The sequence below is a fragment of the Aspergillus homomorphus genome (genome assembly GCF_003184865.1).
Source record: "Aspergillus homomorphus CBS 101889 unplaced genomic scaffold BO97scaffold_22, whole genome shotgun sequence".
In the NCBI taxonomy this organism is placed as follows: domain Eukaryota; kingdom Fungi; phylum Ascomycota; class Eurotiomycetes; order Eurotiales; family Aspergillaceae; genus Aspergillus; species Aspergillus homomorphus.
The window spans coordinates 94,111-115,389 of record NW_020291908.1 but is presented as its reverse complement, the minus strand read 5'-3'; the positions used below and the strand labels follow the sequence as shown (position 1 = coordinate 115,389).

General features: G+C 53.5%; 8 protein-coding genes across 8 annotated transcripts; 3 read left to right on the top strand and 5 right to left on the bottom strand.

Moving 5' to 3' along the window:
• Nucleotides 1-81: 81 nt before the first annotated feature.
• Nucleotides 82-2,073, bottom strand: BO97DRAFT_346871 (DNA-directed DNA polymerase IV; the record flags this gene model as incomplete). Its single annotated transcript, XM_025691830.1, has 3 exons — nt 82-1,251; nt 1,302-1,712; nt 1,768-2,073. 3 exons carry the CDS (start codon nt 2,071-2,073, stop codon nt 82-84), a joined length of 1,887 nt encoding a protein of 628 aa, XP_025550598.1.
• A 547-nt stretch (nt 2,074-2,620) lies between these two features.
• BO97DRAFT_95436 (mitochondrial ATPase complex subunit ATP10) lies at nt 2,621-4,042 on the top strand. The gene is made up of 2 exons (XM_025701163.1): nt 2,621-3,179; nt 3,297-4,042. The coding sequence occupies exons 1-2, from the start codon at nt 2,773-2,775 to the stop codon at nt 4,003-4,005; spliced, it is 1,116 nt and encodes a 371-aa protein (XP_025550597.1). The 5' UTR covers nt 2,621-2,772; the 3' UTR covers nt 4,006-4,042.
• Nucleotides 4,043-4,049: 7 nt separating this feature from the next.
• BO97DRAFT_470925 (putative vesicle transport v-SNARE protein Gos1) lies at nt 4,050-5,331 on the bottom strand. Its single transcript, XM_025699999.1, has 3 exons — nt 5,080-5,331; nt 4,875-4,988; nt 4,050-4,807 (listed from the first exon to the last, which is right to left on the bottom strand). Exons 1-3 carry the CDS (start codon nt 5,143-5,145, stop codon nt 4,304-4,306), a joined length of 684 nt encoding a protein of 227 aa, XP_025550596.1. The 5' UTR covers nt 5,146-5,331; the 3' UTR covers nt 4,050-4,303.
• A 266-nt stretch (nt 5,332-5,597) lies between these two features.
• Nucleotides 5,598-6,826, top strand: BO97DRAFT_406123 (60S ribosomal protein uL29). The gene is made up of 4 exons (XM_025695349.1): nt 5,598-5,666; nt 5,728-5,867; nt 6,248-6,473; nt 6,571-6,826. Exons 1-4 carry the CDS (start codon nt 5,664-5,666, stop codon nt 6,574-6,576), a joined length of 375 nt encoding a protein of 124 aa, XP_025550595.1. The 5' UTR covers nt 5,598-5,663; the 3' UTR covers nt 6,577-6,826.
• Nucleotides 6,827-7,107: 281 nt separating this feature from the next.
• On the bottom strand, nt 7,108-10,740 carry BO97DRAFT_443803 (mediator of RNA polymerase II transcription subunit 16). The gene is made up of 9 exons (XM_025698401.1): nt 10,345-10,740; nt 9,945-10,287; nt 9,178-9,897; nt 8,901-9,120; nt 8,716-8,835; nt 8,554-8,664; nt 8,231-8,497; nt 8,042-8,173; nt 7,108-7,976 (listed from the first exon to the last, which is right to left on the bottom strand). Exons 1-9 carry the CDS (start codon nt 10,485-10,487, stop codon nt 7,222-7,224), a joined length of 2,811 nt encoding a protein of 936 aa, XP_025550594.1. The 5' UTR covers nt 10,488-10,740; the 3' UTR covers nt 7,108-7,221.
• A 1,877-nt stretch (nt 10,741-12,617) lies between these two features.
• On the top strand, nt 12,618-14,457 carry BO97DRAFT_347073 (putative SIR2 family histone deacetylase (Hst4); the record flags this gene model as incomplete). The annotated part of the gene is made up of 2 exons (XM_025691839.1): nt 12,618-12,966; nt 13,067-14,457. The coding sequence occupies 2 exons, from the start codon at nt 12,618-12,620 to the stop codon at nt 14,455-14,457; spliced, it is 1,740 nt and encodes a 579-aa protein (XP_025550593.1).
• A 320-nt stretch (nt 14,458-14,777) lies between these two features.
• Nucleotides 14,778-16,367, bottom strand: cbfA (putative CBF/NF-Y family transcription factor). Its single transcript, XM_025695348.1, has 3 exons — nt 15,909-16,367; nt 15,634-15,767; nt 14,778-15,512 (listed from the first exon to the last, which is right to left on the bottom strand). Exons 1-3 carry the CDS (start codon nt 16,110-16,112, stop codon nt 14,885-14,887), a joined length of 966 nt encoding a protein of 321 aa, XP_025550592.1. The 5' UTR covers nt 16,113-16,367; the 3' UTR covers nt 14,778-14,884.
• Nucleotides 16,368-17,049: 682 nt separating this feature from the next.
• Nucleotides 17,050-18,959, bottom strand: BO97DRAFT_391927 (cytochrome P450; the record flags this gene model as incomplete). The annotated part of the gene is made up of 4 exons (XM_025693845.1): nt 17,050-17,589; nt 17,664-18,425; nt 18,492-18,526; nt 18,578-18,959. 4 exons carry the CDS (start codon nt 18,957-18,959, stop codon nt 17,050-17,052), a joined length of 1,719 nt encoding a protein of 572 aa, XP_025550591.1.
• Nucleotides 18,960-21,279: the final 2,320 nt, after the last annotated feature.

The following is a 21,279-nucleotide window of genomic DNA, read 5'->3' as shown; positions in this document are numbered from 1 at the left end:
TGTTATCTGTCATCCCGCTTCCCGTCCTGCCCCTACGTGTCTTTCGAGAGGCAGGTAAACCCAGAGACCCGTTTGGGCACATCAGCAGATGCGATGCTCGGGAGGCCGCCAGGGAACTCCCAGTATCTCGAAGATGCGTCGCTCATCGCGTCCCTCGACCAGCCGACCTGTCGTCAGTTTGACCCGCTGGGGTCCGCGTAGCACATCCGCATAGAGCCCTCGTTGGTTGAGCCGCATGCCCTTCTTGCTGGCCAGAAGTCTCATGCTTCGGTTGAAGATGTCATTGCCGGTAAAGTAGATCAAAGCTGCCCCGATCTCGGATCCGGGCACGAAGAGCAGGTCAATACGTCGCCAGAGCCGACCGTCAGGAAGCTTCGAGGCCCCGTGCCACTTGGATCCATCCCCGCGGGAGGTGGCTGCCAGGCTGGTTTGTAGAAAGCCCTGCTGGAAAAGCCCCGGGACAACGGTCTCGACCATGAGGGTCTGAATCTGCTCGATTGTAGCGGACGGCTTGGTAATGATCAGGTCGACGTCGCCTGAACTGGATGCACCACGTCGGTAGGAACCTCCAATGATGACCTGCATCGCTGGGTCGGCCTTTCGCACTGCCGCCCGCACGATTTCACCATGCACTTCAACCTCGTTCCGTGGAATACGCTGGGCGAAGTCGTGATAATGCTCCACGCCCACCCGCTGATTCGGAGTAAGGGGCGCTTTAGTTCTCAAGTCCTCCAGCGACCGGTAGCCTTGAGCAAGCCATCTCGAGGCCTGGGTGATGCCAGCGCCATAGACGCCCAGAAACTCCTGCAGTATCCGATCTTCGGGAGTACTGCTGGCGTTTTCCAACCGACGCAGACGGTTCGTGAAGACAATCTCTTCGATTTTGTCAGCCAGACGCGTGCCGATCCCAGGCAGGGACAGAGCCTGGGATCTGGTGGCGATTTTCTTCGGATGTTTCCGAAGGGCACTGATCGCCTTGCGATAGGCGAGCGTGCGCCATTGATCACCTGATCGATCATAGTAGTCCAGCATTTGCTGGAGGACGGCGATGGTCCGATTGTTCGCATTTTCAGCATTGGCCTTTGTATCATGCTTCTGCATGCATACAAAACTCTGCTGCCAGGCCGATCGCGCCCCATCACTACTACGTGCGCTCATCTTCCTTTTCTTCCGGCATGAGGCGGCCGAATCAGACTCCTCAGAATCTGATGTCTCAGCCGTACTGGGATGTTCATCATCAGAGTCTAGAGGCTACGATCGATTAGATCGAGTCTCCAGGCGAGTTCTTTGTCTGCACTCACCAGGTCTTTCACAGCCTTCGCTTCCTCGATGATACAGTCCAAAACATCCCTCTCGCGAACAGGCTCGGAGACAGCAAATGTGTCTTCCACGCACTCGATGACCGGATCTTCAGTATATAGCTCAGCAGGTTGTTGTTCGATAGCCTGCCGCTCAGTGACCTGACCCCCAACAACCCGAGCATCCACCTCAGTATGCGAGAGTTGTAACTGCGTCTCGCGCTGCAGCTCTCGTCTGCTCGGTTTCAGCGGCAAAGACCCACTCTCTGGAGGATCTTCCACAGACGAAGAACCTTTTTCTCCTGCAGGGACAGGTGTACTGGTGACGCGGAACCGCACCTGGGCGGTGTTTAATACGGAGCGAAACTTGACGCACTCAGAGGGGTAACTTTCGTCCACGAGCGCAACTTGTGGCTGTGTCCATGTCAGCGGGTGTAGCTGGTCCCAGCTCTGCTGTCTGCCTACCTACCGGGAACGTCTCGAGGTGTAGATGCTTCATGACGTCGTGGAAGGTGAGTCCCTTGTCGACTATGAGATGGGTGACATGGTCACCCCAGGTATCTGCGGCAGAGGCACCATAGTCCTGCGCGCGCTGGATGCGCAGACGTCGAAGGCTAGACGCGCTGTTGTTCGGGAAGAAGACTGCGGACGACGAGTATGTGAGTTCTGGGCCAAGCTTATGAGGCGATAGTGAGAGCAATCTTACGAAAGACAAGACCTTTGAAGACCTGCAGTTGTTCCGGGATAGCCCTGGCCAAGTATTGTCGTTTACCATTACCCGAGGCAGGTACGGCTTTTTTGTTGCGAGTCATCTCCACCTCAGTCTTCGAGCTCTTCAAGACTTGCACCTCCGCCTGGATATCGTCTGTTCGTGCAATCACAGGATGAGACTGATTAACCTGCTCAGTGCAAACTTTAATAGCAGAAGACGCTGCAACCACTCGGACTTCAGATTGAGTCAGTTTCGACCTGGGAACACCAGAGCACCCATCTTTTATACCTTTCTTCAGCGAAGAATGAAGAACGGGGGTCACTCGATCGTCCTCCTCGTCCGACAAAGAATCTAACCGCTCGAGGGCCTCAAAGAAGGCCTTCTTGGCCGCATCCGCCGACGCCATGGTATGGTGGCTGAGGTCGCGACACCCAGAAGCCGTCGAGCCATGAGTAGTCCTTGCGTCGGTGCTGCCTAGTAGGCAGACGAGGTAGGCACGATACAAGCAAGATTACAATAGAACACAAGGTGAATAACCAAGGGGTGACACGAGCAAACGGAGTAGTCACGCGTAGCCCGAACCACGAAAATGCCACCAAGTCACGGGATCGACGACGGGAATCAATTAAAGTCGGGGACTGCAGGGGTGGATCTGGAGCCCAGCCTGTCCGTAGGCGGAACTACGGCAGTTTTGCATACAGCTCCGACAAACCAATTCCAACAACATCCTCGCACCGAGTCACCCCAAGCGAAGCCCTCACGATGTGGAAGCCCAACAGGCTCGTGTCGTCCGTCGCAGACCTGCAAAACGGTCGCTGTCTCAGCTGTCAATTGCGCACGGCGACGGCGTACCTCCACAAGCCAGCGCTGCGGTACTATACCAACGGCAAAACCAGCAGCAAAGCCTCCGCACCAAGCAAAGCCACGGACGCCAGCAAGAGGGCCGTCGCATCGAAACCGATCTACTCGCCGACAGCGTCCAAGATCCCATCACTATCGACCAGCCAACCAGGCGACAAGGACTTCGTGCCTCCGTCTCTGGACCGACCGATAGGGTCGACCGTGCCACCGCAGGAGGGCCAGAACACGGGCGTCGACGACCGATCGTTCCGGCAACGACGCGATGACTTCGTGAACTACGAGCGACACCTGGAGAGGCGGAAAGAACTGTACGCGATCTTGCCCCTTATCACCCGAACCCATTCCTACCCCCCATCGAGCAACCAAATCAAACCCTCTACACTCCCCAAAAGCACAAAAACTAACCCGCAATTCCTTCCTCGCAGAGCCAACCAAGTAATCCAACCCTACTTCCGCGACTGGAGCAACATGCGTCACCACTCAGGCAAGACCTTCCGGTCGAACACACGGCTCTTCAAGCGGGACAAGGCGCTATACTTCCCGAACATGTGCGGACTGACGCTAGCATCGGCGGGCAAGCCGCGGCACACGACGCCGCTCTTCCGGGGCCGGATCACAGTGGTCAGCCTGTTCTCGGGACTGTGGGCGGAGACGCAGGCGGCGACGTTCACGCACGCGGACAAGAACCCGGGCCTGTACGAGGCGTTCCGGGCGGCTGGCGGCGACAAGGACAAGGACGGCAGCGTCGTGCAGAAGGTCGACATTAACCTCGAGGAGAACGTGCTGAAGCGGATGCTGGTGCGGATGTTCATGGGGTCGATGCGGAAGAAGTTGCCTGCGGCGCAGCATGAGCGGTATTTTCTCGTGAGCAAGGGTGTGGACCGCAGTCTCAAGGAGATGATCGGTATGATGAACTCTAAGGTTGGGTATGTGTATCTGCTGGATGAGAACTGTCGGATTCGGTGGGCGGGTAGTGGAAATGCTGAGCCGCAGGAGTTGGAGGCGTTGAATAATGGCGTGCGGAAGTTGGTACAGGAGCGGCGCGTCAGTGTCGAGAGTGAGACGCCGGCTGCGGAGTGGGCTAGCGAGGAGAAGGGAGAGCAGGTGAAGAAGGCTAGGGTGGTTATGCCTTGATACTCTTGCGTACCAGCAAATGGGGCCCACGGGAGAAGCATCTAGTGTGTGTATATGTATGTACATACTTGTGTTTAGTAGTGTGTGCACTGTAAGATAGAGATGCTAAGCACGCAGACGCAGACAGAGACACCTCCAACACCGAGGGGAGAGAGCAACAACATGCCGTCCTCCCTATTAGTATACTTTGTATAACGTACTTGAAAAAGGAAACAATCCCAAACGCCTCTCGTACCCTCAGTCAAACTCATTATCAACAACCCCAACCCACATCCCCACCACCACCAGAAACAAAACCCTATCTCAACAAAAACACCACCAAGAAGCAGAACCCGATAAACGCCCCGAGAATAACCGCATCCCTCCTCCTCTTGGACCCAATCTTCCCAATCAACGCATTCATCCCCGGCACCTGGCCCGCAGCGCCCACGATCCTGCGATTAATGCTCGCCAGCGTCTCGCGCTGCAATCCGAAGTTCTCGTTGATGGCGTACGCCTGGCTCAGCACGCCATCGATGACGTTGTGGCTCTCGTCGATGCGGCCGCGCTCCTCGAGCATGTAGTCGGCCTCGGCCTGGGCGGGGTTACTGGAGCGGAAGGAGTCGATGTCGTTGCGGACGTTGGAGAGCAGGTTGGCGCGGTCGCGGGCCTCGGCGATGGCGGCGGTCAGACGGGCGAGCTCGCGGCGGTGGTCGTGCAAGATCTCGCGGTGCCGGGCGAGATTGTTCTGCTTCAGGGCGGAGGAGGTGAGGGTCGCTTCGGAGTCGAGGAGGCGGGAGAGTTGGGCGATGAGGGTTTCTCGCTATTTGACTCTGGGTTAGTGGTGGGGAGGGCGCCTTTGTGTAAAGGGAGAGGGATGGCTTGCTCACTCGGTCGAGAATGTCCTTGAGTTGGGATTCGTTGCGGAGTTCTTCTTCGGAGGGGGTCGGCGGTGGTTTGGATAAGGCGGCGTATTGTGAGTAGGTGTGGAATAGGTTCTCGGTCTGTGGGGGTTGGCTGGTTAGTGTGCTTGCTGCGGAATTTGAAATTGGAATAGATGGATGAATGAATGAGTAGGTAAATCATGGTACGTACCTGAGTCTCTAGAGATCGGGCTTGTTGTCGGAGCTGTGTCCAGCCTGATCCGGTTGAAGTAGCCATCTGAATGAGAGGCGGAGAAAATGCAGTGAATAGATTAAGAGAAACGGAAAAATGACGGATGTAGAACAAGTTGAACCGGCCCGAGGTCAAGATATACAGCAAGTACTTGAGCGAAGTTCTGTCCGACCTGCGGAAAACCAACTGTCACAAGCACGTAGTCTAGATGATAGCTAAGTTGAAACTACCAGGCCGCCATGCGCGCGCAGGCGCCAAGTCAGACAGGATGACGCCGCCCTCCGTTGTCCGCTGCCGCTGCCGCTGCCGCAGCTGCCCCATCTTCCCTTTCCCTCCCCTCCAGGCACCCAGGCCGCATTGGACACACCGCCCACACCGCCCACAGCCAGCACAACCACAAAACCACCCGCACCAGCCACACATCACGTGCCCGCTTAGGCCGCCGCACACCCAGAAAAAATCAAACCCTAGTCCCACAACGACCATCACCAAATTGACCCGGTCCATCTTCAATCCCCTTCACGTCGACAACCCGTTACGATACCGACACGAAGCCGCCCACCATGGTATGTTGGAATGCTGTTCGACAGGAAAATCAGCGCTGATGATTTCGTTTTCTGAAAATAGTCGTCCAAGGTCAAGGCTGGTCAGCTCTGGGGAAAGAGCAAGGATGACCTCACCAAGCAGTTGGAGGAGTTGAAGACCGAGCTCAGCCAGCTCCGTGTCCAGAAGATCTCCAACGGTGCCTCGTCGAAGACCACGAGAATGTGCGTTGATACATGAAACTCCCCTTTTGTTGCCCTTTCTTTTGGTTACCTGTGATTGCGAAATTGCGACCTGCGATTGGATGGAACAATGCAAGAGACGGATATTGGAATCTTACAACGACAATCGCACATTCAGAAAAAGAAAAAGAGGAAATGATATTGGAAACGAAGGACAATTCGACAACACTGCGACACTCGCACGACAACAATAAACTTCGCAATCTCCCACCATCAACACAAACGAAAAACTGGACATTGAACAGGCGCAATTCTCGCAACACAAGGAACCAGGGGAAATCCCACGCCCATTGCAACCAACACAACAAGACAAAGAGACATGGAAGGAAGAAACATACTGATTGAACACCTGGAAAAAACAGCCACGACGTCCGCAAGTCGATCGCTCGCGTTCTCACCGTCATCAACGCCAACCAGCGCGCCCAGCTCCGCCTGTTCTACAAGAACAAGAAGTACGCTCCCCTCGACCTCCGCGCCAAGCAGACCCGCGCCATCCGTCGCCGCCTCACCAAGCACGAGGCCACCCTCAAGACCGAGCGCCAGCGCAAGCAGGAGATCCACTTCCCCCAGCGCAAGTACGCTGTTAAGGTACGACGCACCCTGCCAACGTCTTTCTACAAAAGTCCCAAAAACAAAAGGACCAGCAATTAAGTTCGAACCCACGCACTAACTTTGGCACTCACAGGCTTAAATGTAAAGAAACCTTGGGGTTAGGATGGGAGTTTGTTTTTCTTTTAAACGGGAACACGTCAATTGTTCTGAAACAAAAATTGATGAACGGGTTTGACCTGGCACCTTGTGTGGGAAGGGGTCCGGTTTCCATCTAAGGGGGGGACAGGGAAAAGGAAATTAGAACTTGATTTTTGTGATCTTAGAAAGAAAGATGCAGAATCGATGGGCTTTTTCTTTTTCTTCTTCTCTTCAATGAAAGGCTTTACATGACATGATACACCTTCTGTTCCTTGTGCAGAGCTTTTTTTTTCTGTCAGTATAAACGGTAAATACTCGTAGGGTCCGGGTAGCATGCATGGTCTTTTGGTTTAGGTTGGAAGGTGTTTGTGATTGCTTTTCGTAGTAAATAACTATACTCGTCTTAGGACGCCGACATCCTACGTCTTGAAACTGTGGTATTACTGTATAGTTGCTGCATAGTTGCTGAACAGTATCCACGTGTTGGCTATTGATGTTCGCTTCTAGTATAAACCCCAACCAAAAGAATAGAGCAACCAATACATGGGTCTATATTCGCATTCATAGCCGATACCTACTACCCGTCTAACCCCAGAATCTGAATCCGCAAACCTTCAGTCACAACCCACGACCGCAAGATTCCAACCTACGAAGGCCCAATCTGCTTCCCCACCTCACCCGACCCAGCCGCGGACTCCAAAACCCACATCCCACAGCAAATACACGCGCGCAGATATCCCAACTTGAAGATCATGCGGAACGCCAACACCGAGCGCGGCGGATACGAGCCCTCGGAGACCTCACAGCAGCGCACACACCTCCGTCTGAGGTGCTGGCCGCCCGCAGCGGCGGCCATGGCCTGAACCTCCTTCTGCTTGGGCCCGGCGACCGCCGCGGGATGATTCAGCCGGATCTGGGTCTTCTTGATGATATCCAGGGCGCGGGTGCGCCGGAACAGCTCCGTGCGGTGGTCCGAGCCAAAGCCCAGCCAGCTGTAGTCGCGCTCGAGGATGTCCAGGCGGTTGACGTCCTCTCGGAGCTTGGGGACTGTCTGCCGCAGGATCGTGGATACGGCGGTCACCAGCGCCGGCGGGATGCGGGCGCTGACGAGTAGCTCCTTCTCGGGGCCGGGGCGTTCCGCATCGCCGAACCCTGCGCTGTGGTAGGCGTGACGCACGGCCGAGTCGACCCCCGCGAGGAATTTCTCGTACGCGTCGATGGCGGCGGGCGACTTTCCCAGGGCTTGGCAGATCTCTGAGTAGTAGACGCGACCATCGCCTGTGAGTGGGGCGCTGGCGTAGCCGGCGTGGATGCCGCGCAGGCCGCGGCAAATGAAGCGGAGAAAGGCGCGTGACATGCTGGAGAGGAGAATGATGAGAGAGAGATTGTTGGTGGATTTGACTGCCCCGGTTCATGAAGGTTAGTTAGACACGGGGTTCAAAGGGTGGAGCGAGCCGCGGACTTACGTTTCTGGCTGAAAGCTTCTTGATCTGATGTTACATCTTCGAATTCGTCGGCAAGGTCGAAAATCTGGTCGAGGACGTATAATGAAAAGTCAAGGGCCCACTTGGTATTCCCAAGGACCATGCGAAGAACGTCTATGCACAGCATATTGTCAGTGGGTAGGTACGAATTGTGTTCGGGGGTGGTCGTACCAGGATCATGGGGCTCTGCTGGCATCCCTTTATTATATTGGAAGAAGAATGGGTAGAGAATAGAAGCATGACGCAGCTGAAGAATGGACCAAGAGACAGAAGAGGCGAAGCTTCGTTGTTGATTTTTGCCCCTATTCCCTAATGCAGCCTGTATGCTGAGACAGCGTGGAATGTACGGGTGGTTCATCAGCTTGTCCTGCTCAACAGTGAAGTTGCAGTTGATGGGCAGCGCGCGATAGACTTCATTGATGAAGGAGGTTTGAGCGTCTGTGGCTAGCGTTAGACTCAGAGATGTCCATCAAAGACCAAGCAACACAACTGACCAGGCGACAGTTGGCGTGTCAATATTAATAAGATATCGTCCGTATTGACTTCACTTCCGCATCCACGACAGAATGCCAACGTCAATGACGCGATGGCTGCTGAAAATTTGTCTGAACAGTTATATTAGCGCTTGAATTAGCATGGGAAAGACAACAACATACTCTCGTCGTAAAGACCATTGTCTGCCCCGTATGAGTGCCCCATCACCCTAAGCTGTACATGTCCGCTACTGTCCAACGTTACAGCAGCGCAAGCGCTCGGAGAGAAGCTGATATGAAGAGCTATACAAACGGGTTAGACTGGTTAGCTATATCGTCTCCACGAACCGACATTTTGGATTACTGACCTGGAGTGTCCGGGGAATAATGGAACCCCGCTTGAGCCAAGCTAGTCACCGTGCTGGCATCGTCAACCCCGTTGAATGCAGCCATGGTTTTCGGATCGTAGAAAGAAATGGAGCTGTCATCGTGAGTCACTGCTAATACATTGGCGTATTCAACGTGATCGATCGACAAGACATAACGATCACAAAAGATGTCTTCTAGCCGACGGAGCACAGCTTTGGGCTGGACAACAATTAGCATTTCTCATTCTAGAACCTCGACTAGTCTTCAGCCACTAACCTTTATCTGCATACTGTTTCTCTTTGTCGTGACTTCATCAAATTTTGGGTGGAGGGTGAGAGGAGCCGATTCGAGTTGCCATCGAACAATGATACTCGATGGTCCCTGTTGGTGTGGGTGATCAGGGGCTGTCTGGGGGAGGATTGAAAATGTAGCAACGATCCACGGGGTCGCAGAAGATCCTGCAGCGTTATCTGAAGTTGGGAGGATGATATCCAAGCGAGTGAGGCAGTAAAGAGAATTGGGAAAAGGTTGTTGAAGTTCATCAGAAGGGTCTCCGTTGTTGCGCACGGGACCAGGAACGTTGCAGGAGGTCTCAACCTTGCAATGCGCGAAACGGAAGCTGGGCACAGGAAATTGCGGCGGCTTTTGTTTGGGTTGCTGAGCGGGGTCATACTGAGGAGGGTTCCAAATGATTTGCACTCGATAGAAACGGATCGTCTGGCATGTCGAGTATGTCGCAACTAGAATCCCAGTCTGGGTTGCGACCAACGCCGCATGGGTCAACAGCCGGTCGGAGTAACTAGTGTTCTTCAACTCGGCAGAGATCTCGTCCCACTTCCCATCGGGATTCTGATACAATAGCTTGATCATCCCCGACCTGGTGATGTAGACCAGGGCAGCCTTGTTTGCTGGATGGAAGGGACCAATTGGCCGACGACGATAGGGCGAGTAAGCCCAGCGACCCTGTACCTTGGCGGCTTGGTAGAAAGCATGCACCTACAGGGATTTAGTTATCATCCAGAGAGTCACTGCAGGTTACTTACGGAGCGTTGTGTGTTTAGCCACAGCATGCCGACGATCTGGGCACTGTCGTCGGGTTCGAAGGATGGCGCTCGGAGTCCGTTGACACTGTTGAGTGCGATTGGGATGGAATAGACTGATAATCGGCCAGACAGATCAACCACCGCTAGATCTGAGCCAGACTCGTTCCAGCTCAGATGGGCTAGGGCAGTGCCACCATGGGCCTCGGTGACCGGCAGTAACGGCGTTTCATCACTAAGCGTCCATTTGCCATCGGCGGGTTGACACTGAAGGTAACGGACATGGACCTTGGACGGATCATGGGCGATGTAAGCGATGCACCCTAGTTTTGACCATGCGATTTTCCTGGTTCAGATGTTAGTCAACTTTGAGAGAGGTGCTTTGCGATGGGGTTCGACTCACTGGCAGCATCCGAGCAAACGCATTTCATCCAAGCGCTCGGCCAGGCCCTTAGTGGAAGTGGTAGAAGGCAAGCCCAGCTCAAGGGAAGCGGGCTCCCCGAAAAGATCATCGACATTGATACCGTCCTCCATCATTAAGGGCATGATGGGTTGGGGAGGGATGGGATTTGACAGTCAGTTATCACAAATGCCTAAAGGAGAAAGCGATATCGCACTGCCCCGACAGCATAGTTCAATTGCGAAGGACCCCGGAAACAATCACAACTGTGTGGGGTATCTAGGCTCGAAGGCGCCGCAAGGCAGTATCACAATTTAGATTAGATTGGAGAAGTACTTCATTAGTTCATCCACAGCAATGAAACTCGGACCTCCACCCTCACACTGAAGATCCCAAGCATGAATCAAGTTGATTCTCATGATGTTAGACTCAATCATAACTAGTGGTTGTTGGGGTGGAGCCCTTGCCGGGGGACTTCTTAGTCAGCATGTCATGTGAGGTCATGTGCTGTGGTAGCCGGGTCAACGGGGCAATTCACGCGACATCATCAACCCTGATCCCAGGCTGACTTGCTAGAGCTACCAACTACTAGGTAATTCCAGGATATCGAACATCTCTTTCCAGATCGCGGAAATAATGATTCTTCACACTTCCCACGTCAAAGCAATTCAATGGAAAGAAGCGGTCCACTTAATCAGTGCCAATGGGGAGAACAGTCTTGCGGAGATTTTCTGGTAGTATATGCCAGATACGGATGAGACTAGTTCAGCGCTATCAACATCTCTCGACGCGTCTGGTTTTAATACCGGTCGTTCGTTTTCACGGGAGTCCTGTTCGCGTGTAAATGAGCCTTCAACTTGGGACTGCAAAGCGAACCGACCGGGTCTACCACAAACCGGAAGTTGTAGCCAGCATGACCCCGTCATCATTAGCAAGTCGCAACCACGAAATGACAAGAAGAATCTGGTAAGAAACTGATCACTCCCAAGGAACATGTTACGCGTATTCAATTGAAGACTTGTGAACGGGCTCGCAACTGCAATGCGACCGGTCGACCTTGGAGAGGAAGCATCAGCACCTGCAGTGGCCCGGGAGTGATGGAGGACTATAAAAATGATGCTGGTTCCGCCAATCAGCGTGCGGGGAGGACAAAGTAGACAAGAGAGTGTCTAACCGCAAGATCGTTAGGAGTGTAAGAGTCTGGTAACGAGATCAGCCAACACAGTAGAAACACGCGCACCCCAACACCCCCCACTTGTATGGCCATACCAGTTGAATTTTACTTCCCTTCCCATAGTAACCCAAACCACTCTATCAGATCTCTCCATCATATATATCACACAGCCTCGCAACCACCACCAGCTACTCCGTATAAATATATAAATATATAAATATATACTTCCAGACCTTATACTTGTGGCAGCTGCCGCAATTGATACATTCTTCGCAACATACCGACCGTTGCTAGCGTTGGGAATCCTCTTCCCCCACCTTCCTACCTTATTCTCGCCTTGTGCCCTAGGATCTCTTTCTTCGACAACTTGGCTCTTGTCTTCCTCCCGGACAAATTGCCGTGGGTCAAAATAAACACGCTGCAAGCGAGCAGAGGATCTGACCGGCAGCCGGACGGGCGTTCCAGCTCCAACTCCCTTCAGGGTTACTTACTTACTTTATTCTTCTCCTCTTTCCATCATCCCACTTGACCTCATCATTCTCCTTTGACCCCCAATAGTCACGGGGTTCGAGTGTTCTGTTCTTCTGTTCTTCCTCTTCTCTTCTCTTTCTCCCTTCCCCCGCTTCCTCTGTCTGTCTGAGTAGTTATCGTGTTCCTTTTCCTCTTTTTCTTTTTTCTCCTCTTGACGTATTTCTTTCTCCTTGGGTCTGGTTCCAGCTCGTTTGTCAACCCTTTTCCCACCTCCTCCGAACAAAGGAGGATTGAGGAGAATTAAATTCTCTGCTCAGGACCTGTGAACCGCCCCTTACCGGTCCTTCCTCGTCTGCAATTGATGTTCCAATTCTCTCTTGCGTCCTCGATGCTTCTCTCCACGGATCGCTAGGATCTCTAATTTGCGTACCCGACAACTTCCGTCCAAAAAGCTGCTGCTGTCGACCAGCCACCTTTTCTGACGTGTTTCTCGCTCTGCCGTGTTTTTTATCTTGTCCGTCACCACCTCAGGTCTGACCAGATGGCGCCTTCTTCACGATCTCAGACCTCCAGCGCCGCCTCCGTTAAATCCTCCTGTTCCATACCACACAGTCAACTGGCTTCACTGGGGATGGATGATGATTCGGATTGTTCGAGTCTGAGCTCAGCGCCGCCGTCTCCCATGACACCACCAGAATTTTACCCTTCGCCGCCCCCATCGCAGGAGACGGACGAGGCTAGTAGTAGTGGTACTGGTGGTGGTGCGGCCGCCCGCAGCCAAGACGACTTGCCGCCCGCTCGGAAGAAGCGTCGGGTGGCCGTCCCCAAGGAACGCTGCACTCAGCATCTCGACCTATCGTCTGACGCAGCTCTCTCCTATGATCAGCAGCAGTCGCAGATCGACTACCTCGTCAAGACTATCCGCCGTCATCGCAAAATTGTCGTCATCGCCGGTGCCGGCATTTCTACCTCTGCAGGAAGTATGCAACTCGTGCCCATCTCCCACCGTTCCCCACCCTACCTCTCCTTCAACTTAACATCAATGACCGCAAATGATTCTAATCTCCTCGTTACTGCTAGTACCCGATTTTCGCTCCACCGATGGTCTTTTCAAAACTCTGCAGAAGAAGCACAACCTCAAAGCTTCAGGAAAGCTCCTCTTCGATGCTGCGGTGTATCAAGATGAAACCTTGACCGCTTCTTTCCAGGACATGGTACGGTCGCTGTCGGAGGAGGCCGCCAACACATCTCCCACTGCATTCCACCATATGTTGGCTCGTCTGGGACAGGAAAACCGCCTCACGCGCCTCTACACGCAGAACATTGATGGGATTGAGACATCTATGCCCCCGCTGGCCACCCAGATTCCTCTGAACGTCAAGGCGCCATGGCCGCGCACCATTCAATTGCACGGCAGTCTCGAGAAAATGGTGTGTCAAAAGTGTCGTCATCTGAGCAAATTCGACGGTAATCTGTTCGATCGGCCGGATGCCCCCGAGTGTCCGGAATGTGTGTTGACCAACCAATTTCGCATGGAAACGGGCCAGCGCAGTCACGGGATCGGCAAAATGCGACCGCGCCTCGTCCTCTACAACGAACACAACCCCGATGAAGAAGCCATCACCTCTGTCATGAATGCCGACATCCGCTCCCGTCCTGATGCTTTGATTGTGGTTGGCACTAGTTTGAAGATTCCCGGTGTTCGCCGTCTAGTGAAGAGCCTTTGCTCTGTGATTCGGGGTCGTCGCAATGGTGTGACTATGTGGATTAACAACGAACCGCCGAGCGGGAAAGAATTCGAGGACTGCTGGGATTTAATGGTCAAGGGCGATTGCGAAGAAGTGGCGCGACTCGCCGACCTCAAGCGCTGGGATGCTCCGGACGAGGTATTCGATGAATGCAATGTGTCCGAAGCCGAGCGGGTGAAAAGTGAGCAAGGAGAGGTGGAGATTGTCATCCAAACGCCCCGGAAGAAGCAGCGCACGCCAACCGGGTTTCTCACGCCGTCTTCCAGCCACGATGAGGACATTTCGAAGAATCTGTCCAAGACACTATCCAAATCGGCTCGTCCCAACCCTGCCAGCCAGGGGCGGAGTCTCAAGGAAGTCTTGCAGAGTTCGAAGACTGACGGACCGAAGAAGGCTGCGCCCAAGAAGAGCGCGCCCAAGAAGCGCCCAAGAAAGACGGAACCAGCCAAGAACTCGAAGATTAACAACTTCGGCAAGGTCACCAAGGCGCAGAAGCTCACGGCGGACGGCGACAAGTCGATCAAGCTGGAAAAGGAAGACAACAAGCCGATGGTTCCCTTGCCTCCAGGCGCTGCGCGCAACAATGGTCCGATGTTTCCTCATCTGGTGGGCAAGGGCGAATCGACACCTCGGACTACCGGTCGGTGGCGCCAGCCGGAGACCATCTCCCCCAAATCCGTTCCCAACGGGATGAGCGGCCTTCTCAACGAGCCGGCTGCGTAAATACTACTTTATGTTTTTTTTATTGCGCGATTTCAGTCGGGGATTTGTTCGGATCTGGTTTAAGGAGATACCACTGATAGACTATTCGGGGTGCTGGCGTTCAAGGGTGTTCGGAATGAAAGGAGGGACGACCGTCCGCGTGGATTTTTCGTCGCTGGGGCTTGGACAGCTCTGGCACAGATCGCTTTATCTTATTTTCTACCTCGAGCCTGCGGGCTGTACTGTACTATGATTGCATAATATGAGAACCAATGGCGTTGCCGGAGGGGATATTTCTACGGCATATGATTTTGGCTGTGTTACGAAGAACCGATTTTGTCCGTTGATCTGGGGTATCAACACGCATTGTACATTTGGAACATTGACGCAAGATCTCATCATCGGATACAATCAAATCGTAAGATCGGAAGAGCGTTGGGGAGGGTAATTAACCCAACTCGCCCCTGAGCTGGTTCCCGGGGCCCGACTCACTTTCACTATCGGTCTCATCGCCATCGACATCTGGGTTCATGACTCTGGCGCGACTCCTGGCGTCTCCGGCATCCAGATCCTCCACCCGGTCGATATCCTCATCATCCTTATGCTCCTGCTCGTCGTCCTCTTCGTCGTCGTCCTCTTCGTCCTCGTCCTCATCCTCCTCGTCATCCTCCTCCTCTACCTCCTCCACCTCCTCCACCTCCTCCGTCTCATTCCCATCCGCATGCCCCTGCTCCTCCTGCGTCTCATCCCCATCCGATCCTTTCACGCCATCCCCCTTGCCAGTCTGTGCCCTAGCTCCAGCCCCAGCCGCAGCAGCAGCAGCAGTAGTAGTAGTAGTAGCAACAGAACCCCTCTTAACCCTCTTCGCGCCACGATCCCGATCCTGATCCTGATCCTCCTCCGCACCCTTCTCCGCGACAACCTCCTTCTTCCCCCTCCTCTTCCCAGCCTTCAACTCCGTAAACGCATCAAGCTCCTTCTCCAAGCGCGCGCGGAACGAATCAAACTCCAACTCGGAGATCGCACTGAAGACGTCCGAGGGTGCGACGGTGCGTTTGAGGGTTGCCTCGTTGGCGCTGCACGGTACAGAACATACAGATATTAGCTTTGGTGTTTTTCCTACTCCCGGGGATGTGTATCTATCCAAGCAAGTTCATCCAGATCAAGACAATCGGGTGGGGGGAGGAAAACACGCACTGCGAACTCAAGTACGAGACGAAGACGGTGGCGGCCTTCTGGATCGCGAGCACAGCGTCCTTCTGGATGGAGGTGTTGGGCGGGAGGACGGATTTGGCGAGGCGGATTGTTAGGGAGCGGGGGAGGAGGTAGTCCTTTTTCTTTATTAGTTTTCTTTACTGCAGTATGGATTGAGGTGCTCAGGAAGCTGAAAGGAAGGGGGGTCCGGGGGTTCTCTCCCGGAACGTAATGCCTTTCTGGTGCGAGTATGGGTGCAAGGGAGGGAGGGATTGTACCTCGATGCCTACGCCGGCTTCGGCGCGGGCTTTAAGTTGTTGTTCGGTGGCTTCGACGGTTCCTGGTGCGGAGTTTGCATCGGGTTGGGGGGAAGTCGAGGGGGGTTGTTGTTGTTGTTGTTGTTGGGAGGGGGAGGACGCGGTGGTGCTGGGATTAGCGGGGTGATGGTCTGTTGTTGTGCTGGAGGTGGATTTGCGCGCCATTGTTTGGGTGCTTCTTTGTTTCTTGTCTGGTCTGTGGTAGAGATGGGAGGGTGAGAGGTTGCGTGAGGGGATTTCCTCTCGCGCTGGTTTTTTGGGGTCAGGGGTCGGGGGGTCGAGGTTGGTGGTGTTGCGGTCGATATTCAGTTGAAGGGTCGATTCTCCAATTCAGAGCGAGGAGGTGGGCAGCAATGAGGTCGATGTTGGAATCACAGGCAAAGGCCAAATGGTCGACGCGTCGCGATGGAGATGGCGGAGAGAAAAGCGCGTGTGGAGCAGATCCCATTTTCTCTTCCGCGACGGTTATCGGTGGCGATAAGATTGTCTACCGGTGGACGGTATGCATCTATGCTCAGATGGCATGATTCTGGCTCTACCTGCGTTTTGGCATGATGAATATAGTCATAGATTCTTATTCTATCCCATCTTCGTCTTCCTCCTCCTACTGAGCTCAAATCCCATGGGAATTGAACCAACTTCAAGTTTCATGGTGGTTGGAGTATCACTTCCCTTACCGCTTTAGGTTCAACCTGGCGCCGCTTTTGGCTCACTGAGCGGCCGGAGCACAAGTCTGGTAAGCATAACATAAGTGCGTGTCCCGAGCGATCCCGGATTGCTGGAGCAGCGACTCCAATGCACTTGACTGTCACTCTGAGTGCTTAACTGCAGCCTCGATCAAGATATCCCATTCATCGTAACATAAGAATGGCCTTCCAGTGTGAGTTGAGACGGATGCTGACGGGGTAGTAGTCATCTGGCTTGAACCACTAACCAACCCTCGTGGAGTATCTATGGATGTTCGCCGCGCACCCGAGATCACGTATATACATTACATCAAGCCTTAACCTAATACTATACTAAAGTCAAAGAAAATACACCAGATCGAAAGAGACCACTCAATAGCCTTCCCGAGTAAGAAGAACACAACCCTCCTCCCGGCTTACTGTCCTTCACTCCCATCCCCCACATACTCCCACACAAAAGGCACGCTATCCGGATCTCGCATCTGAATAACCAGCAGCTGATGAGTATCCATAGTCATAGCCACCAGGCGCTTCTGCATGGCCTCAAAATCCTTCCCAGGCAGACGGATAGCCCGCAGCCGGTGAGCGCGGAAGCACGCCGCCAGCAGGGCGACGGTTTCGACCTGAGCGAATTTCTGGCCCGCGCACACCTGCACCCCGGCTGACCAGGGGATATAGGTGCCTGGCTTGGGGTCCATGATCGTCTCTTGCTGTGTATCTGCTGCTTTGGCTGTTGTGGTGGTGGCCTGGATCCAGCGTCGTGGACGCCAGTGCTGGGGCTCCTCGGGCCAGTACCGGGGGTGGGTCTGGACGGCGAGGAGACTGGGGAGGATGGCGGTGCCCTGTGGCAGGGTGAGGGTGCGGTTGCTCTCGAGCAGATGTAGTGTGGTTCCTTCTTGCGGGGCGACGGATTTCGGCAGGGCGATGATTGCTGGGTATAGGCGGACGGTTTCGAGCTTCCCTCGCAGCGTTAGCTATTAGCATGGGACGTGGGTAGATGAGAAGAGGTGAAAGAGAGACATCGCCGTACCAGGACAGCGAAACAGCGTTTCAGCCGGGGAAAGGCCTCCTTGTAGCTGCCCAACCCCGGTGTTTGGTCTGTATCTCTAATGGCGGGTATGACCGTTCGGATCTCCTCCGCGATCCATTCCTGAATATCCGGGTAGGCGGCCAGCAGGAACATCAGGTAGGTCAGGGTGTTGGCGGTGGTATCGTGGCCGGCGAAGTTGATCACGTAGATGTTGCCCAGGATCTCATGGAGGGTGAGGGGAGGCTGCTTGCGCGCGCCGCTGCTAGAGTGGCCGGTGGTGGTGACCTCAGACTCGCGGATCAGGGTCGACATCAGCGTCCCCGTGCCAGGCTGACCCCGGTCGATGAGCGCTTTCTCCTCGTTGAACATGGCCAACATATGTTGCCTGAAGTCCTCGAACGCATGGCCGACGCGCCGACACCAGCTGGGCAGGATCGGCAACCGCAGGATCCAGGGAGGGATGACCATGATCAGGAAGGAATTCTCCATCAAGATGTTGAGAGACTCGCCGTAGGAGCGACGGTGATCCCCCGAGCTGGAGCTTTGGAAGGATTGCGCGCGCTTGAAGCCCGTGGCGGCCAGAACGTTCAGGGCTAATATACGAATGTCCGTGCCCAAGCCGCGGAACTGAGAGTCTTTTCCGCGGCTGGCGAGCAGGCCTTGCGTCTGGGAGATGGCCTCGTCCCAGACAAAGCTGTTCAGCCTCTCGTTGAAGGGGGCGGCCACGATCTTGCGGTGACGTTGCCAATCGGCTCCGATAGTCTGAAAATTACATTTGTAGTCAATATCAGCAAATCAAAGGAGAGAGGGCCAGGGTGGAAAACTGACTGTCGCCACATTAGGACCAAAGACATCTAACATTTCTGCAAAGAGTATATTAGAATTAGTTTACCTAAGAAGGAGTATAATCATACTATAAAGCTCAACCGGGCGAACAAAATCAGAGCGACGGTTAATAATCTCCGTGATCGCCTGGGCATCGCAGATATAGACAAACACTTCGAATGGAGTTGCAATCGCAAACGCGTCTCCCATGCGAAGATGTGATTGTGCCTTATCTTTGAATTGCCAACCCCGCCGGCCATAGTGTGTAAGGCGACCAAACTGAAAAGGCAAGCGATCTAGAACATAGAAGATTACTGGTTCAAGTACAACCCAGAGTGGGTTGACAGGGCTGACGGGGAGGATATGGTAGGGAAGCCCTAGTTTCCGGGCCCGGTTGATATTCTGAATCAGACAATAGATGCTATACCAGAGCCAGGCGAGGAGGGCGGTGATAATAATCGAGAGTAACATTTCCAGATGCAAATGACAGGTGCAGAATTTGGAAGTCAAGGTGGGGAATTTGAAGTCCTCTGGGGCGGGCATCAAGGTCTTAATAAAGTCCTGAAATCTGGATGGCAGATCCCAATTGATGTGTGAGACGAAAGGGGGGGGAAGGATGAACAAAGCGAACGGGGGACGGTTAGAATGCGACTAATCTGATTTGACAGGGATATTTGGTGGCTAATGCAGGCTAAAATCAACTGAAATGAGCTGACATTGTCGAGCTATTTCATAGGAAGAGAGCAATCTGGGAGGCATTGATCAGGAAATCACTGGAGCACAGAACATATACTATCGGGATCGCCTCCGTCGCCTTGCGGGTCAGCGTGGGGTACATAGGATAAACGGCTACCATGTGCTCCCAGAACAGCAGCTATTGAATCGCTCCACAATATCGGCCAGGAATGAAAGAAGGCTCCGTAAAGGTGGCCCTTTGCGAAACTCAGCTCAGCGCTAGATAGTTAGTTGGCAAGGATTCTGACTCGACCATCAGCCTACAACAGGGGGGCTTCTCCAGTCGCAATCAAGAGTTCCAGACGGCCTGGAGGACCAGTGGAAACCCAGTACTATAGTACTGTACACTACACATAATCAATGAAGGGACTTAGCAGTATACCTGACCTTCCATCATTCCTCCATTTTTTTTGTCTCTTGTCCTTCACCTAAGCGCTGGTTCTCCTTTTCCTAACCCCAGGACAACTTCGTACCCTGTCTTATCTTCCATACCTTGTTGCCCCAGAGAACAAGTCAAGCACCATTGAGATCACGTCTAATCCCCTCGGGCGTACCAATCAATATTTGAGTGGATGGAACTGAGACTGGTGATCCTGTCACTCTTCTTGAGGTGTTTGTGTAATTTCCTTGGATTCCAGAGATATTCCTGTCGCTATCCCCCAAATTCCTCCCATTTTCAGGCTCTTGATGATGTGGGATGGTACGGAAGCGCGTATCTGCTCACCATAACAGCCTTTTAATCGCTGTACAAATAATCCAACGTCGAAGTGTTTTCGTGGGCGCCAACTGCTGTCTGTGCTCCTCTTGCGATATGGGGAAAGGGTCATACGAAGCCGTGGCGCTGTGCCACTATCATTGGCCTATTAAATGGGGTGGGACTGCTGCCATGTCAGTGCTGTCTGTCTGCATCCAGTTCTAAGGGGAAGGAATATCTGGACTGCTGGGGGTGTTGGATTCTGACTGGGCGCTGCCACCACAAGAGAAATCAACATTACCTCGTCTGATTCCCAGAGTAAGCACTAGACAAGCACTGGACTAGCAAGACAAGCAAGACAAGCACTAACTACTTAGTAGACTAGCCAGAGACTGGTTCAGTGCAACTCATCGCCGACCAGACAACTAAGCCTCGCAACTTCTGGATCAGAGGATTGAGAAGTGTATCCCAGCACCTTTAGTTATGCTGAAGGCAGTACTTCATCTGTAAAGCTCTCATTCTCCTCTCTCCCACGTCTTTCCTGCAATATCACACAAAATGATCTTTCTCCTTCACAATGACCAGGAAGTTGACCGACCTTCTCGCTAGCCGAGGTAGCGAGCATGCGACTCGAATGCAGCTTCCCAAAGCCTTTGACCAGGTCCAAGTGACCTTAGAGCCTCCCCGACTAACAGTGCTCAATCACTCTTTCTCGATAAAGCTCTTGGTCTCTCAATTCTCCTTCCGTGCCATTACTGATCGATCAGTTGTACTAGTGCTACGTTCGGACTACCGTGCGAGCGGGCCGAGAGAACAAACCCTTGACAGTGGATGGATTATTATATATAACATACGGCTCTCTTCAACCTTTCCCACAAGATGACATGAGGGGTAATTTTAGTCATGTTAGCGTATAACTCACGGGGAAGCCCGAGTCCTTATAATTATTTTCATCTCCCTATAGAAGTAGTAAGTTGTTTGTAGATTCTTTCTTATGCACAGTTCAGAAGCTTGGTGCTAGTCATTCGGGAAGCAAGCGGGAGCTGCGTAGGTAGGAGAAGCGACAGGAGCAGCCAGTGCGTGCCCAGTGGATGGTGATAGGTGAGTGCGCACTACTGTACAGTATGTACACAGAATAAATACTCTTGTGCTGCCCGCGCAAAAGCGGCGGCACCCGTGCTGGTACCGGGCAAAGCGAAGGGGCCTGCAGCACAACCCTCCAGTAATCAAATTACTACTACAATGTAATGACAGCGGTGCGTAGATATCTACTCATTGTAACGGTATGCGTTGATATCTTTATACCCCTTCAATGGTAGACCAAGCTGACATGTCGAAGAATGTAAGTAAAAGGCCCCTGGA